Source organism: Chelonia mydas, chromosome 7 (genome assembly GCF_015237465.2).
Source record: "Chelonia mydas isolate rCheMyd1 chromosome 7, rCheMyd1.pri.v2, whole genome shotgun sequence".
NCBI classification, from domain to species: domain Eukaryota; kingdom Metazoa; phylum Chordata; order Testudines; family Cheloniidae; genus Chelonia; species Chelonia mydas.
The window spans coordinates 16,772,074-16,788,961 of NC_057853.1; the positions used below are offsets into that span (position 1 = coordinate 16,772,074).

Below are 16,888 nucleotides of genomic sequence, written 5' to 3' on the forward strand. Positions count from 1 at the left end.
CTCCAAGGCAACTAGGACAGCACTGCTATTTCTGGCTCTGTTTAGTGTTAAGTTGCTAATTGTTTCTGCTTTACCAAGACTGACGAGGAACCATGCCAGCTAATGTGTAATTGATAAGAAGAGAAGGCCATAAAGCAATCTTAGGAGAAACACCATTTTGGGTGATATTTTATTTTTAGCTTAATATATTTATATTTAATTATTAAAATATGAGGTTCTTTACGCTGATCTCCTTAAAAGCCAACACTCAGTTCAGACGGTGGTTACAGAAACACACAACTAACCACAAAAAAAAACAAAAAAAACCCCCACCAAATTTACAGATTATCCTAGTTTTGGCATTTATATACTGGAAAAGCCATTGGCATACTTTCATAATGAGAAAAGAGTGCAGATCTGAAAATATGATGATGACATAGTATGATCTGTAAAAAATGTTTTCATTTAAATATTAAAGCCTAAGCATTAGCATTTTAAGTTTTCACATTTGTAGGATTAAAATAAACATTAGGAGAGCATTTCAGGACCTCATCATCATCATCATCATCTCTCTCTAACATACATTAAAAAAAAAAACCAGGAAGAGTCATCAACATAACTGTTAAAATGGATATTGCAATTTTCCAGTCACTAATCCACAGGGATGCCCAGGTGTAACTGTGGCCATCTCAGCATTTCATACAAAAAGCAGCTTCATTCCCCTGAATCCAATGCAGGTAATCTACAACATCCATTGTCAGGAATAAGGGCTGGAGTTTCAAATTCGTAGTCACCACAATGCTGGGGCTCTCTCCAACATCGAAAATACTAAGAAAATCATGTTTCATACTTTTAATAGCTTGAGATGCCTGTAGGCTGTAATAAAAGTCATCTTTTGCGCTGTAAATCTTTTCTCTTTAGGATTGGAAAACGTAATAAATGTGCATATAATTGAAGTGAAAATGATGAAAATCTCACTCTGACTATTGACAGATCTGCCTTCCTTTTGGACTCTGCAGGAAGGTCTGCCTTCCTTTTGGACTCTTCTTTGTTTGTGGCCCATGATGAAGATAATGAAAACCAATCCAGTGATTAAACTTTATATCCAAAGAGGAGTTTGATCTGTTCATATTTTTAATATGACTTTAGAGCAAGAGATGCAGTCATTTCAAAAGACTGTTAAACCATCATCTGCTGTGGGAAGTCATGAAATACCAGTGCCACTGGTGGGTTGACCTAAAAGTAATTTAACAAAGAAAATGAATATGTGTGAATCAATAGCAGAGGCAGCTTTCAAGCTGTTGGAGAGCTGGGAAGAGTGATGGGTCATCCGATGAAGTGAGCTGTAGCTCACGAAAGCTTATGCTCAGATAAATTGGTTAGTCTCTAAGTGCTCCTTTTCTTTTTGCGAATACAGACTAACACGGCTGTTACTCTGAAACGGGTCATTCGTTGGCGGTGCACTTTCATTAAAGCTATTGGCTTGAAAAGGTGCCACACATACGCCTATCAGCTCCATCACTTGTTTGAATTAAATGTTAAGTTGAGCTAAATGCTTTTGTGTTTTTCATGTAGTTAGACATAGGCCATCTTCGCTTCAGTCTCCACTAATTATCATGAAAGAAAAAGACTTTTCTATTAGGTTGCTCTGATGAGTGGCATGTGACGTATATCCTAAAATAGACCCCATTAGTGAAACAGTAGATGCTTTCTTGTAAAAGTGAAACGCCAATATCTTTTTTGGGGCAGGGGACGGACAAAAAACCTTTGGGCAATGGTGGAGAGGGGTGGAATGCAACTAAGAGGACAACTGATAGCTCACAGTGTAAGTGAGAAAAGGGGACTACTGATACACGATCATCTCCTTAAGATAAATGTCATGTTAGTGAACTTGTAGGATTTTGTGGAGCTCAAGATGCCTTCTTTATTATTATGGCTTCTCCAGAGAATCAAATTCTAGTTAGCAAAAGGCCCATTTCAGCTTGCTTGTAAAATCTCACCACCTCACTGTTTATCTGCATCTGAAAACAAAGCAAAACTGAGGCTTCTTGTTTATTTTCAAATTGTATGTTCATTTAATGCTCAGAAAACTTACAGACCAAAAGTCATGATTATTGCCAAGCACAAGCATGTGCTATGTGCTAGTTGTGCCTTGCTTCCATGCCAGTATTATATATATCTTAATAATAATAATAATTAATAATGAATACCTTTTGGCATTTCTGTTAGTCTATGCAACAACTCATTGAGCAGATATTGCTAACCATGTCAAAGTGTAATGTCTTAGCCCAGTTTCCACTGGTAATGCATGCAAACTGATTTGCACATATGACCTGAGTTAGGATTTTAAGTCAGCCCTCCAGAACAGTAAATGCAAAGCCAATGTACAACTGTAAAAGAAGTGCCTGCCAAACCATAAAAGAAAAGACATGCATATTTACCCTTCAAGTGAGGTTGCATTTTTCAACTGTGTCCATGGAATGGAACACATTTTGCTCTCATTTTTATGTTGTTGCTAGTCCATTAAAGTCAACAGAGTGGAGACAGTCTAACTGAAAGCAAAACGTAGCTCTTATGTGTAAATGTTGAGGTTCATTATCAGAGAAATTTCTGCATTACTGCTGTGTACTTCAATGACTTGTTTGTTTGTAAACTTAACCTTGTGCAGGTGATTAATACCAACCCACTCTATTTCCAGTTATATCTGTATTCAATATTTAGAAATAATCATGCCAGACCAGAGTCAGTTCATTTTAGATCCAGGTTTGTTGTGCATTCACTCTTCTGCATTCAGCTCAAGAAATGAGTTTACATATTTTGGTGTTGTTTATTTTGGTACTAAATATATAGGCCAGCATGTTTAGAGTTGGATATCTGTTACATACCTAAATCCATAGATAGGCAACTAAATAAATGGACTGATTTTCAAAAGTGCTTAGCATCTCTTAAATCACATTGGCCACAGTGGAAACTGAGGGTCTTCAGCAACCCTGAAAATTAGGTAACTATTTAAGTGTTAAGCATTTAGCTATCGCACTCAAGATTGAAAATCTTGGCCATATTCCTCTATTAAGATCAGTTAATAATGATTTTTTAAAAATTCTCTATATTCATATGGGCTACTAGCATTCTTGTATACAGTGGAATTATATAGATTTAAGTAAATATACATTGCATATTGTATATTAGTTTAGAACAAAGAAAAATCCTTTCTCATGCTTGGCTTATTAATTCAAAATAAGACCAATGAGATTTGTAATTTATCACTACTGGGACAATATGTAACCATAATTAGCTCTTAGTTCTTAAGCCATTCATCCATCCATTAATGTTTTGCTGTTATATTGATTATAGATCACACATGCTATGCCACAAATTCCTTGTCCATTTTGTCAGTTACAGAGAATGTATGAACATCTTTATCAGTTACACCATTGTGTCCATTTCAAGGCATTGCTATAACAACATTTGTCTTTATATACCATGTGTGTGAACAGAAAAGAGACAAAGAAAATGAATAAGACGATTGATTGTGGACTTCTTTTCAAGGTATCTTCCTTATGTAATTGATAAGCTAAAGACATCTGTTCCACAATCCATTTTTCTCAGTTACAAAAGATATCTTTAACCAAGTCATCATGACATAAATAATCTATAAACTAAGTGCGTGTTTCAATTGCTTATTTTATTAAGCACAGAAAATACCATATCAATTAAAAGTAGTTCCTTTCTGGATTTCTGCACACATTTCCCTGAGGGTCAAGTGCCAGAATAAAATGTCACACAATCTGTTATTTACTAACACACTAAGGTCCAGCTAAAATTCAGCTTATTGATAACACAATAGGGTCCGGTAAAGTTCAGGGTAAAATGAGAATGGTTAGTAAAGTGCAAACCTACTAGGCCAAGAGAAAACACTCTAACATTAGTGTTTAGTCAGCACCTTTGGCTAGCACAGAAAAGATTTGGGGATGTTTGGCTATGAAATCATGAGAGTTTAAAATAAAAAAGAGTAATAAAGATTAATATTTACTCAGAATATGTACTGTCCAATGTTATACAATTTTTTCAGTCACCTTTACCTGGTCAGTGATGAACATTAAAGCAATTGCCAACAGTTAGCACCCAGTGGAATTTCTCCCGGGTTTAGAATAAAGAGTGTTTGTGGTTGACTGTGTAACAATGAGTGGGAAATGTTGACATTTTAGTAGCTTTTTACTGCTGATCTTTTAAGTGTCTCTTTTTTACTACACAACAATATCACTGTAAAACTATGAAAATATAATTGTCCTTTATTTGAAAGGAAAAGTATTTTTCTGTAAAAGTAATATGCCCAGGGAATTGGTTTTGCTGCAAATTCTATTCAGTTAATCCCAAATACCAGTATATCATTTATAAAACTTCACCCATTAAACAGGCATCTCTTTTACTCTCATTTACTAGAAAAACTGTTTGTAATCTTGTTGCTGTGATCTCTTGGTAAGTCTGATGTACTTTAGAGTGGCTTTCAAATGTCCAAATTTAAAATACAGCACTGTACTTCTAAAATAATCATATTAGAGTTGGAGTTCTGCAACTATCTCAGCAAGCTGAATAAACACAGTGGCATTAGGAATCTGATGCTCCAGCGTATGTTTTTTTGGTTTTTCTACACTCAAAAATGCTACTAAATTACACCATCAATCAAGTTACCCAGAAGTTAACTGTAAATCTCACAGACTGCTTTAGTGTTGTTCCACAACAGACTCTCTATGTACTTCAAAGCATGTTGTAAATGAATCTTTTAAAATCATGTCAATCATTGTTTTGAAGTGTTACATCTTATAACACAAATTAGGTTTTCTTCGGGTCATTGGAGGCATTTGTTTTCTCTTTTCTGTGTAGAAATAACAAACAGATTTCCCAATTTCATGCTAGATTGTTTTTGGCTCATTCTGCCTTTTGGTTATAAGTAGAAGTAGTGATAAAGTGTTGAGAGCTACAGTTGAGATCTGATTAGCTGATAACAGTGGTTTAGCATTGTGTAATAGCACAAACTATACACCTGAAAAATATTGGCAAGTAAAATAAGTTCAGCCTCAGTCTCTTGCCCATTGCAATCATACAACAGATGATTGGTCACAGAACAGAGCTCCATATTTGTTACCCTCTAAGTAAAATGAAGACAAGGTGATACAAATAAAATCTAGTGATTAAATTGTCTCTCCCCCCCCCCCCAAAAAAAATCTCCTAATGATATTTCAGTTGTGAGATGGTGGAAGTACCAAGAGATCTTCCCATAAATGACCCAGGGAAGTTAAAAAGCTATGGAATACATTTAAAAATACCAAGATGATTCAATAGAGCATTTCAACAATACCCATTAATAAAACTGGAAAAAAATCACTCATGGTGGAAAGATATAGCTTAAAGAAAAAAATAGTGCTGAGAATCAAAGCAGTGATCGAAAAGTACCGAAATAGTTAAGATTAAGTTAAAAATTAGGGTAAATGAGGAAAGAGTAATGTACAGAAACCTGTTTTGCCCAGTTGAAAGTGACTTGATTCACTTTATGATGGTTCCAGTTTTGGTTTAATTTTTGTTTAACTCTTGCACAGTGTCCCAGATAGTAAATGTGGAGAATAAGTGCCTTTGAAAATAAATAAATAGTTTTATTTGTGTACCCTAACAACTGAAACTGGAAGAAGGTATATTTTTTACAACCCAGATAACCAGTCCACTAATGGTGCTGAGTGTTGGGCAATGAAGAAGAAACATGAGCAAAAAAGCTGTTTCACAGAATTGCAAATGTTGAGAAGGATGAGTGGAGTAAGGAGAAAAAGATCTGACGAGGAATGTGCATGTTAGAGACATACTGAAAGCAACACCCATAAACAAAAAGAAACTGGAGTGCAGGCTCAGATGATTTGGTCTTGTGGTGTCCAGTCCTGACAAGTGGGTTACACAGTCCAGCAGATCCAAACTGAAGGAAAAAGACAGAGCAGCTGACCCAGCAAGAAGTGGTGGGCTGTCATAAAGTTAGTTAGCATGTGATGTAAGAGGGTGTGTGGCATTGAGCAGAATACTTTGGAAGGAGATGACTCGTAAAGCACACCGCATATGATGGGACTAAAAAAGATGATAACCAGTCCAACCGCACTGTAGTTGGACATTTTAGGGCGGGGCAAGAATCAAATTTGGTACTTGACAATGTTTAACAGGGAAACAGAAAAGTTTTAATGATTTTTAGACCGAGAAGGGACTCTGAATCTGTTATAATCCTCCTGGAATAAAGCACATAACTGAAAATGAATGCCTTTTTCTGCCTGAAAGAAATTAAACCTGTAGAGTTTGGTAGCTTTTATTACAAGCAAGTCTGGTAGTGTTGTCTATAGCTAAAGTTGCCCAACACTTTCCATTATAAGACACTGTTTTCACTTGTTTATAACGTTCCCAAACATTCACTGTTCTGACGGTACTATCCCATGCTGATTTTCTGTCTGAGGCTGACTTTTAGAAAGTTTCAGCAAAAATGGTTCAACCATTTCCAATAATGAGATTAGAGAAAAAGATTGTTTTGCCCAGATTAAAAAAGAAAATTCTTACAACTGTTTCACTGAGCAACTTGTCTGCATAACTAGTCTTCATACATATGTGTGTGTCTTTTCAGCTTTGTTACTTCACCAAGTGAATTGAGCTGAACAGTGAAATCCCCAGTAATTTGCACACGTTTTATTTAACATTCATATTATGGTAGGCCTCAAACAGGATCAGGGCTGAGTGTAATAAAAACACCTACAAAGACCTGGTTCCTGCCTTGAAGAACTTAAAATACTCGAAATATAATAGTAGAAATAAGCAGATAGATCAACACTGCAGCAGATCCCAACTGAGGATCAGGACCTGCAAATCTAAGTTAAAGACTGGATGGAGCCCACTTCTGTAGTGATAGCACTTTACACAGGGCTGGCCTTACCATGAGGCAAACTGAGGCAGTCGCCTCAGGTGTCAGACTGTGGGGGGGGGGGGGCACTAGAAAATGGTAGAGTAGAAAATGGTGTCTGCTGCTGATGCATATGTATTCTCTCTGCTCTAGATGCACAGAGATGGTAGAGTGCTGTGCTGGAGGAAGGAGGGCACAAGAGACATAACAGGCAGGCAGGAGAAAAGGTGAGAGGGAATAACAGAAAGGAGCAGGAGCTGCACGGAGAGAGGGGAGGAGGAGCCTCTTATGCACCTTTCTAGCACCCCCAGGAGCCTGGACTGATTAACACCAGCTTCTCAGGGAGCTTCCTGTTTTCTACTGCTTCCCTGAACCCACTTGAGGAGAACAGGCAGTCAACTGAAGTAGTAGGAGCCAGTTAGACCCTTAAGACGCTGATATCTTCCCTCACTCAGGCCCTGCTACCAGCCTGCTTATTTGTCCCCTTCAGCTGAGTGTTGAAAGCCACTATAGCTGGCATAGAACAGCACTCATGAGTGAAAGAAGAAAAGGCCCCTCTGGGGCAGCATTCAGAAAAAGAAAGAAAGCAAAGGAAGCTTTTCTATCTAAGCAGGAAGGAGCTCTCCTGAGATACACAGACACAAATGTTCACGGTGAGCCTTCCGGCCCCAGTGAGGATGAGAGTGTTGAGGAGATGCCTGATCTTCTAGTTAGTCAGAGTGCAAGTGACCTGGCAGCTACTGCAGCATCCGTATCTCCATCTCAAATGGATGTAACATGCACATTGTAGATCAAAGAAGAGTGTGGTGGAGGCGCAAGAAACTGCTGCTGCTGAGTTTAGTTTCTTAAGTCGAGATGATCCAGGACTGTGGACCCACTTGAGCAGTAGCCTGAGGGACTTCCTTGTACTGCTTGGGCCACAGCAAGCGAAAAACTTCATGTTCTCCAAAGACAATGAAAATGGAAGTTTCCATCCAACAAATTACTGGCATGAAATCCCCAATGGTGACAAAGTGGAGAGACCATGGCTTATGTACTCAAAAACCCAGAATACTGCATACTGTTTTTGTTGCAAACTCTTCCAGTCTAATGTTCCAGCCACATTGGGTTCTACAGGAACAAAGGACTGGAAAAATCTGGCTAGAAGTCTGGCATGCCATGAGAAGGCAGCAAATCACCAGAGAGCATTCCATAGGTGGAAAGAGCTTGAAATGAGACTAAGGTTAAAGGCCACTATAGATGATAAGCATCCAGAGAAGATTGCATCAGAGTCTCTTTACTTGCAAAATGTTCATGCAGCTCAAGGAACACAGCAGTATATTTGGGATGTTGTATGATATTGCCAAACTCCTCACTTTTCCTGAAGAAGACCTACACCAGCAATGCAGGGCACTAGAGACAGTGTTGACACATGATGACATGCGCAGTATTGATGCAAGTGATTTAGGTGATGAACTGAAAGCCCTTTCAAGATACGTTTCAGCAGGATCAACTCCAAAGGCTGTTCTGGAATATATGTGCACAAATAAGATGACCACGCTCTTTCCAAATGCTTTTGTTGCTCTGTGCATACTTCTAACACTTCCTGTAACAGTTGCCAGCGAGAACGCAGCTTCGCCAAGCTGAAGTTAAGAAAAACACATCTATGCTCCACAATGACACAGGAGAGGCTGGTCAACCTTGCAACCATTTCGACAGAGCATGAGCTGGCCCAGACTGTGGACCTTCAGCAGGAAGCAGTTCAAATCTTTGCAACCAGGAAGGCACAGAAAGCACCACTTTGTTTACTCAAGCAGATAAAAATGCCAATGTTTACTATGCAGACAAGAAAAGTTACATTTGCCGTTCAGGCGTTTGAAAGTTAAGTGTTACTTAAAATTGTTGAACAAGGCATTTTAAGTTGTTAGTTCTCCTTTATTGGGGTAGGTAGCAGAGCAGTACCATGAGAGGAGTAGAACAGGAAGAAGGCAGGATTGAGACTTTTCAAAGTTTTGGCCCAAGTGAGGGGGCATGGGGGCGTCATTTGAGCTCCCCTCCTCAGGTCCCAAAATGTTGTGGGCCGGCCCTGACTTTACACAGGGAATTGTAACGTGTAGTTTGTTCGAATGTTTTTTTGTTTTGAATAGATGCTCAATGAAGGAGCACGGTCCATCCTGCATATTGAATGGAGCAAGGGTCCTGTTGGAAAAAAAAACATATGATCATGTAATCTAAAACTGTATATCATCATGCATACACCCAAGAGGGGCAAATTAATATTGCATGGGCAACTGTAAATCTGGCATTTCCTAATATATGATTTCTCAACTCTCGACCTAAAAACACCCTTTTAATGTTTTTTTTTTAAATGTCATAGTACATAGTAAAAAGAAAGGGAGTACTTGTGGCACCTTAGAGACTAAGGTACTCCTTTTCTTTTTGCGAATACAGACTAACACGGCTGCTACTCTGAAACATAGTATATAGTGTGAAAGTACATTAGCTTACATATGGAAAGACATAGTTACACAGAAGAGAGTCAGTATTTGCCATTAAAATGCCACCACTTATTAACAGTTAGCATAGCACAGTACCTTTGATACTCTACCTATTTTCCATTCTAGGTACAGGGGAATACTCAGGTATCTAAGATTAAAGCATGGTCACTGTTGGTAGATGCTGAGGTTTCATTGGCACACGCTCTATGCATGGAAGTTTCTTTCTTTGAGGATATTTTATCCCTACCTGCTTCATCATTCTAATTCCCCCAAACACTGAAGAGCTGAGACAGCAATAGTAAATCACTTACAAGGAAAAAGGTTAATTCTCCATCTCTAAAGTCTTGAAATCAAGACTAGATGCCTTTCTGGAAGATGTACTTTAGTCAAACACAAATTATTGAGCTCATTACAGAGGCAACTGGTGAAATTCTATGGCCTGTACTATACAGCAGGTATCCACTCGTCCCTCTGGCCTTAAAATCGATGAATTAAGAGAAATTCCCTTTCCTCCCCCACAGAATTTAAGAAATACATAGCTATTCTTGGGATATTATTTTATCCAGATCAATTATGTTGTATTTGGCAACTGTAGAAAAGCATTATTTTGTTAAAATATAAAGGGGAAAATATGTACTAAAGACAACCTCATGATCTATGATTTCATTGTTTGTATTCTGTCTTTTCAATGTGAGTAAACAAAAATATATACTCACAAAAATTTCTTTTCATTTGAGCTTTCTGGTTGGTGTATTTGATTGATATTGTTGTTTAGGCAGGCTGAAAAATGACAAATGAGATATTTAGGCTGATACTGGAGGATAACCAGTCAAAGCAAAGCTTTAGCTGCAGAGAAAATAATTATTTCATTGGTGGGAGAGGGAAAAATCTGAAAACTTTGGAAAGGGATGACAATTTATGGACGAAGATTTGAGTTTATCTAAATCGCCGTCTCTTTATTGGTATAAATGCAATAAACTCTCTGCTGCTTTTTGAAATCCTGAAAATATAATGGTACAAAGCCAAAGTGTGTGTGACATCATAATACAGATCATTACTATGTAAACCTTCTGTGAATAAAATTGTTTAACCCATTATTTGTTACTCACCCACATTTGGCCTGATTTGTCAAGATACCACTGCATCCTGTGAAATGCTGAGCACTCTCCACTCCCAGAGATGTTGTTGAAGGTGTTCTTCATTTTCCCTTAGGTGGGATTGAATAGATTTCTTTGACACTTACAGTGAATCCGGAAGTGGGTTTAGACTAAGAATATAAAATGGCAAAGTTACATTCAAGATTCTTCAATGACACTGTTGACAGTACCTAAATGTAAAATTGTTTCCTTATTTCTCTTGATCTGAGCACTTTGGGAAGTAGCCAGTGAAGAAAATGAATATTGTGACAAGAGTATTTGTGTTTGGTTGAATCCTTGTACATTATATTCTTGAAACAGTCTGTGCTGTTGGTGAAAACCTTCCTTATGAAAACAAAACACTGCACTCGCCAAACCGTTGTTTGGCGACTCATGAACCTGTTATATCAAAGTTTGAGGAAAGAATTAATAGTGCTCCCAATTTAGATTGATTAGACACACTGCGAGCGGATTCTCAGGGGTAAATTAACATATACACAAACTGAGGACCTCCCCCAAACTATTTAGAAAACATGTGGCAGCTCAGTTGTATTCTTTTGTGAAGATGCACAAAGCCATCTCCAAAAGATATGGGTATATGTGGAGACGAGCATTTCTGACAATTAGTTTTAGAAATATAAATGTTTATAAATGTGGTCTAACTTTTTTTGAAGGGCAGGTATTAATGATTTTTTTTTAAGTGTTAGCTTTTAAATAGCTTCAGGAGTGCAATGGCTTCTGATTTTCATAGGTGCTAAGCACACACAATTGTATTTGACCCCAAAGGGAGCAGCAAATATTAAATATCCCAGAAACTCAGGCCTTGTGTCTTTTGTCTACATTTTGCAAGTTTAACTCTTATCAGGAGGATGCCTTAAAGCTCACTTTTAATTGCATGTTATGTTACTTTCTGTGCATTTTTTATGATACACCTCTCTACTGTTTTTGTGTTCAAGTTGCTCAAAGAACACAATTATCAAATAATAGTTAATAACGGCAACAATTACTTAGCATGATTATAAAATGAATTTTAAACTTTTGCGATATTAAGAGATACAGAAAAAATGCTCAGTGTAGTTGTATGGTATGTTATATACATGATTTCAAAGGTTTTTAAAAACTTTTCTGCAAAGACATTTGTTTCATACACATGCTCATTTTTATGTTACATACGTGGATGTGGTGTAATATATGAAAAACCATATTTATATAAGTAGCATATGTTTATAAGCTTATATATTGAATCATACAGAGTTCAAATATAACCAATGGAGATTTTTTTGTTTTTTTTGTTCCACATGGGAGCCGCTTGATAAACACTATAGACTCAAATGTCATGGAATTATGTGTGTGGTTGCCATTGCACAAATGTTCACAATTTTTACTATCAAAAAGTAGCATAATTCAGAACTTATTTATTGACTGGTTATTTATTTGTTTATTTATTTGTTTATTTAGCAAACTCAGATATACATTGATGGGCCTAACAGATCAGATTTGTTGATCTCCAGCAGTGAAAATTTAAAGTTCCCAGCAATCATTAAACTTGAATAGAAAATATTTTATTTTTATATCTGAGAAAATGAAATTTAGCCCACAAATCTTCCCTGGAGCCTCTTTTCCTAGGTCCGCTTCAGGGGTCTCCTCCTCAGCTACCCCCCTGCCTTCTGTTGTGGGTCTATTACAGGATTGGGTGGCTGAGGTTCTGTGGCACACAAAGTGCAAGAGGTCAGACTAGATGCTCACGATGCTCCCTTCCAGCCTTCAAGTCTATGAGTCTATGAGAGTTCAGAAGTAGGAGAATGTGTAACCATAAAACATAAAAACAAAAAACCCTTAATGGAATCTAGTCATTGTAATTCAGTACTGCAAAAACATAGAGACTGCAAAACTATGAAAAGCAAATTTATGGTAATTTTGTTTGTTATATTCAGAACTAGAGACACCACTTAAATTGATCTAATAAGTACTCTTCTTAGATTAATATTAATAAACAGATGTCTTCTAAGGGGAAGTAGTTGACAGGTAAAGATATCAATGCAAAGCAGTCACCATCTGCTTATCTTCTCTCATCACTGTGTCAACTAATTAGGGAATAATAATAGGCCTTTTTAAGGACAGTTTCAGATTTCCAGGTCAATGACTGTTTTCCATCTTCCTCCTTTCTTTCAGGCCCTGCTGCAAAAAAGAAGTATGTCAGTTATAATAACCTGGTTATCTAGTCCGTTTCTTCAGACAGAGTTGAGGAAGGATGAAGATTTTCATCCATTCAGCCACCCAAACTGCCATAGGCCTCTTCCTGACCTGCAGTGTATCCACCGCTGGAGAAGTTTAAAGGCTAGGCAGTTAATATGGAGACCAATGTAAGAGGACCAAGCATTCTGAACAGCTGCTATATGAAATATCCTTAATTATTCTTGGCTTAATAAGTCACTGGCACTGTCCTTGGGCTGTGACCTTGGACCTTCTCTATGTATGGGAAGTATGAAAACTGAGTACCCAGCTCCAGACATGAATACCCAGCTCTTTATGGGTGAACTGCATTTAGTGACAATGACTTTACAGGGGCTAATTCTGTCTTTATATGTACTTCCAGACTGCAAGTTTTTGAAATTTCTGTACAGTTTGTGAGGAATTTTGCATATTTCCATCCATGTTGTTTCAAAGATTCACTATTTGTTTTGAATGCACAGTTGCATTGAAGACCTATTCTCTCAGATGTTAGCACATTAAAAACAAATCCCTGAGGATTTAAAAGAACTATGTACATGACTTGTATAATTATTATTGTGTCACTGCAATCCATGTTTGTTTTTGTTTTTTTTTAAATTCAACAACAACAACAAAAAGTTATTTAAAGACCAAAAACTGTGCTGGCGAAGCGAGCCCCTGCCTTTCATAAGTATGATGGGCTGCAGAGGAAGCAAGAAGGATATTGCTTGGTTTTAATAGAGGTCTTGATGTGTGGAATGCATGCCAGTAATGTATTTTACAGTACATGTTAATAACTTGTTTGATATTTGTATTTGTGTTCTATTTTGTTATTTTAGTTACGATATATGACTATTTTGCAATAATTTCAATTATTCTTACAATACTTGGAAGAAGGAATATGGCTTTTACATGTCTTAAGGTTTTTTTTGTTGATGCCCACCATGATTGACCAGTGTGATGAGGACTTCAAAAAACAAAACAAAAAAAAAGCATGTATGGTTTATACTGTTTGTAATAAGTAATTTCGTTAATCTTGCTGCTTATGTGCCAATTAGTGAAAACCATCTTTCCTGCAAACTCCTCCCCCCTTTCCTCTCTCTTGATCCTGTGATATTGTCCAAGAATGTATCAATAAAAGGTTTTGGTTAACTTTTTTTTTATTTATGGCAATAAATATCTTTAGTTGTTTCCTCCCCTCCCCCTTTTAGTTAGTTTGTTCATGAGGGTTGTCACAGGGGGAGCTGTAAAAAGATGTAAAAGTACTTTAACCAGATGCGGCCTAAATTTTTGAAAAGTCACTGGGCACTCAACTTGAAACAATGTAAAGGGGCCTGGTTTTTTTTTCAGAATGACCTGAGCCCCTGCCCTCTTCAAATCAGGTCTTTTAATGTGTGTCAGTGTGGACACTCCAAAATTGAGGCTCCCCAAATCACTAATCACGTATGAAAATGTAGGCCACAAAGTGGTTCAGTAATGTTGCTCCATTAATTTCTATGGAATAATGCCAATGCAAAACTGGACTCATCAACACGAGTCATCAGTAATGAATCAGATCCACACTTTCCAAATGTGGAGCAGGAACCAAAACTCAGACTCACTTGAAAAGTGGTTGGAGAGAGCAGGGTTGAAACAATAGGCTGAAACAACAAGAACAAAATTCTGCCCTCTTCCAACCTCCATAGCTCAACAAGTAGTTCCCCATTTCAAGTGTCTACAAGAGCATCCCTTGTACCTATAGAACACTGATGGCAAGATCAAAACTGAGCTGAAAATCACTTTAATCATTAGTCATTGCTTAGCCTATTTTAACTTGCATGCTCCTTAGACATTCTTTGCTTACTGACTACTGGGTTGTTGTTTTTTCCAAATCTTTCAACCTGGGCTTATAAACCTTGAACACTGATCACTTCTCTGGTGCCTTTTTGGTCTTAACACAGTAGCAGCTCTGAAGCCAAGCTGACATTTAGGACTGGTTGGATGGGTAAGTGGCTGTAAGTGGCTAGAGACATTTGATCACATTTTGGGGACTAATGGCAGAAGCTCTTCTGCAGCTTCACTTGACCACAGCAGCCTTCAGGGGACCATGACAGAAGCAGGGGGCGGGAGGAAACCCATAGCTAGATAGCACAATTATCAGTGCATTGTATCTCTTCAACAAAGTGAACACCTACTACTCCAGGTAATACTCTAACTGGGATTGATGGGGGTTTTGACAGAGTAGGGAGAACAGAATTGAGCCCAGTAACTGTAAGAATGAAGAAATGCTTCCTTGCTTCCATTATGTGGAAGGAATTAATCAAATCTGGTTTTACAGCTCAGAACTTCACAAAACACAGTTACTATTGATATTTCAGAGCCATGAGTACAGACTTGGTTCTTTAGATCTCAAACATGCAATATGTCAAGTACCCTTCCATTGCCTCATTCTAGAAGAAGCCATATATGTATTCCTGTGATCTAGAACAAAAGTAAACAAACTAAGGGCTCTACCAAATACCTTGAGCTGTCTAAAACCAGCCTAAAATGACTGCACCTTCACTGTGTCTTGAAAAATACCAAAGTTGTTAAACTGTCTTGTGAGTGAAGAACATTACCTTCCCTTCCTGAACAATCAAAGGTCAATTTGAAGGCATCTGTGGAGTGAGAGAGCGGAGGGAAAAGGTGGTAAAGTGATACAGCCAGGGAGAAGCAATTCATTTAAATTACGATTGCAACACAAGAGAAAAAATGTCACATCAGTACACTACCTTTGGCACTGCAACAATCTTTTGAGAGCAATTTGAAGATCAGTTTCTAAAGTATTTAGTGTCCCATTTTATCGAGACAACTTGATAAATTACACTGATGAAGGTAATCAGCATCAAAAGAAAATTTGACAGCTGCAACGTAGTTTGCCCACAACAGACAGTTAGGGTATGAAAGACTCTGTTTGCCAATTCTATTGACTCTTCATGCATATATCATAAGAGGAGTAGTTTGGTACTTTTTCAAATATAGAGATAGGTAGATTTAATTTAGCTTAATTAAATGAATAAAATCCCAATTATGGGATTTACTGGTAGGAAAGGACTATCGGGGCAGTGACTAATAAAGGCAGAAAAGTTGGTGTTCATTTAAAAAAAAAATTCTCAGTGGTACTTACCTAAACTCTATGCAAAATCCATAAACACAAGGCCAGAGCTTTCAGTTGGTGTAAGTCCATATCATTTAATTGAACACTTAGGTCCCATTTATAAAAGCATGAAATTGTCCCAATCAAAATAACTCTTCCCTCAAGCAACACTCCTGTTTCCAAATGCCTGCTCACTCCCTTCCATCAGAAAAAACAGCAGCATGTCCTGTAATCTGGAATTTAGTAAACCACTGGGGGAAATAAATCTCAGACCAATAATATCAAACCATGAAGCCTCTCCATCAAGCCCCTAGTCAAGGGTGTGCGGGGGACTATTCACTCAAGTGACTTGGACACTTAAATGGGGGCCCCAAGCCAAACAAGGGGTGAGTTTGGTGGCTTCCACAATGGAAGAGGGAATGAAAGGACAAGACAGGCCATGTCCCTGTAAAATTTCCAGCCCCCATAGGACTTGCAGGGGAGGAAGGGACAGGCTAGAGGTCTTGCAGTCTGTGGTATGAGATTTGGATCCCATGAATGATCCCTGTTTGCTGGTTTGTCCATAGCTGCTTAAACGCAGATGCAGGCAGAAGCCTCAGTCAGGCATTGTTTTGCCTCTGACCCTTCACCTTCAGACTTAGCCTGGCTGAGTGGCAGGAGGCCAGAGTGAATCACATCAGTGGAAGGTGCAGAAAGGGACCCAGGTCCGTGCATGAGTCAGCATTGCTAACACTGTGAGTCCCTGCCTAGGACGGTGCTGCATGGCCCGGTAGGCTGAGAAGGGGACTGCTGTGTAAGGAAAGAGGGTCTTGTGTCTGGGTGCAGGGCTTGGTGCCCTGGAACCCCACTAGCCTCAGCTCCAGTGCCCCGCCCCCTTACATGTGTTCACCACCACCAGAGGGAGCCCATGCCTCACAGGGACAGACCCTTGCCTGGTCCAAGGGTGGCTTAAATGGGCTCCCTAAGATTGAGCCCCCACCCAGTTCTCCTGTCCTGCTTTGATGCCACAGCGTAGGCAACCCTTGTGCTGGGACACTGCCCCAACCAG

The 16,888-nt window shown here is 38.4% G+C and overlaps 1 protein-coding gene across 5 annotated transcripts in view; it reads left to right on the top strand.

Moving 5' to 3' along the window:
* The window catches only part of GRM7 (glutamate metabotropic receptor 7), a 573,787-nt gene extending 559,884 nt beyond the window's left edge, over window positions 1-13,903 (top strand). For 2 of the 5 annotated variants that reach the window (XM_007061278.4, XM_043551537.1), the window contains one exon: window positions 12,687-13,903. In XM_007061278.4, coding sequence (XP_007061340.1) covers window positions 12,687-12,736 — 50 coding nt within the window. In that variant the 3' untranslated portion in view covers window positions 12,737-13,903. The remainder of the gene's footprint in view (window positions 1-12,686) is intronic. The other 3 variants (XM_037904936.2, XM_043551540.1, XM_043551538.1) reach the window with 2 other exon arrangements.
* Window positions 13,904-16,888: the final 2,985 nt, after the last annotated feature.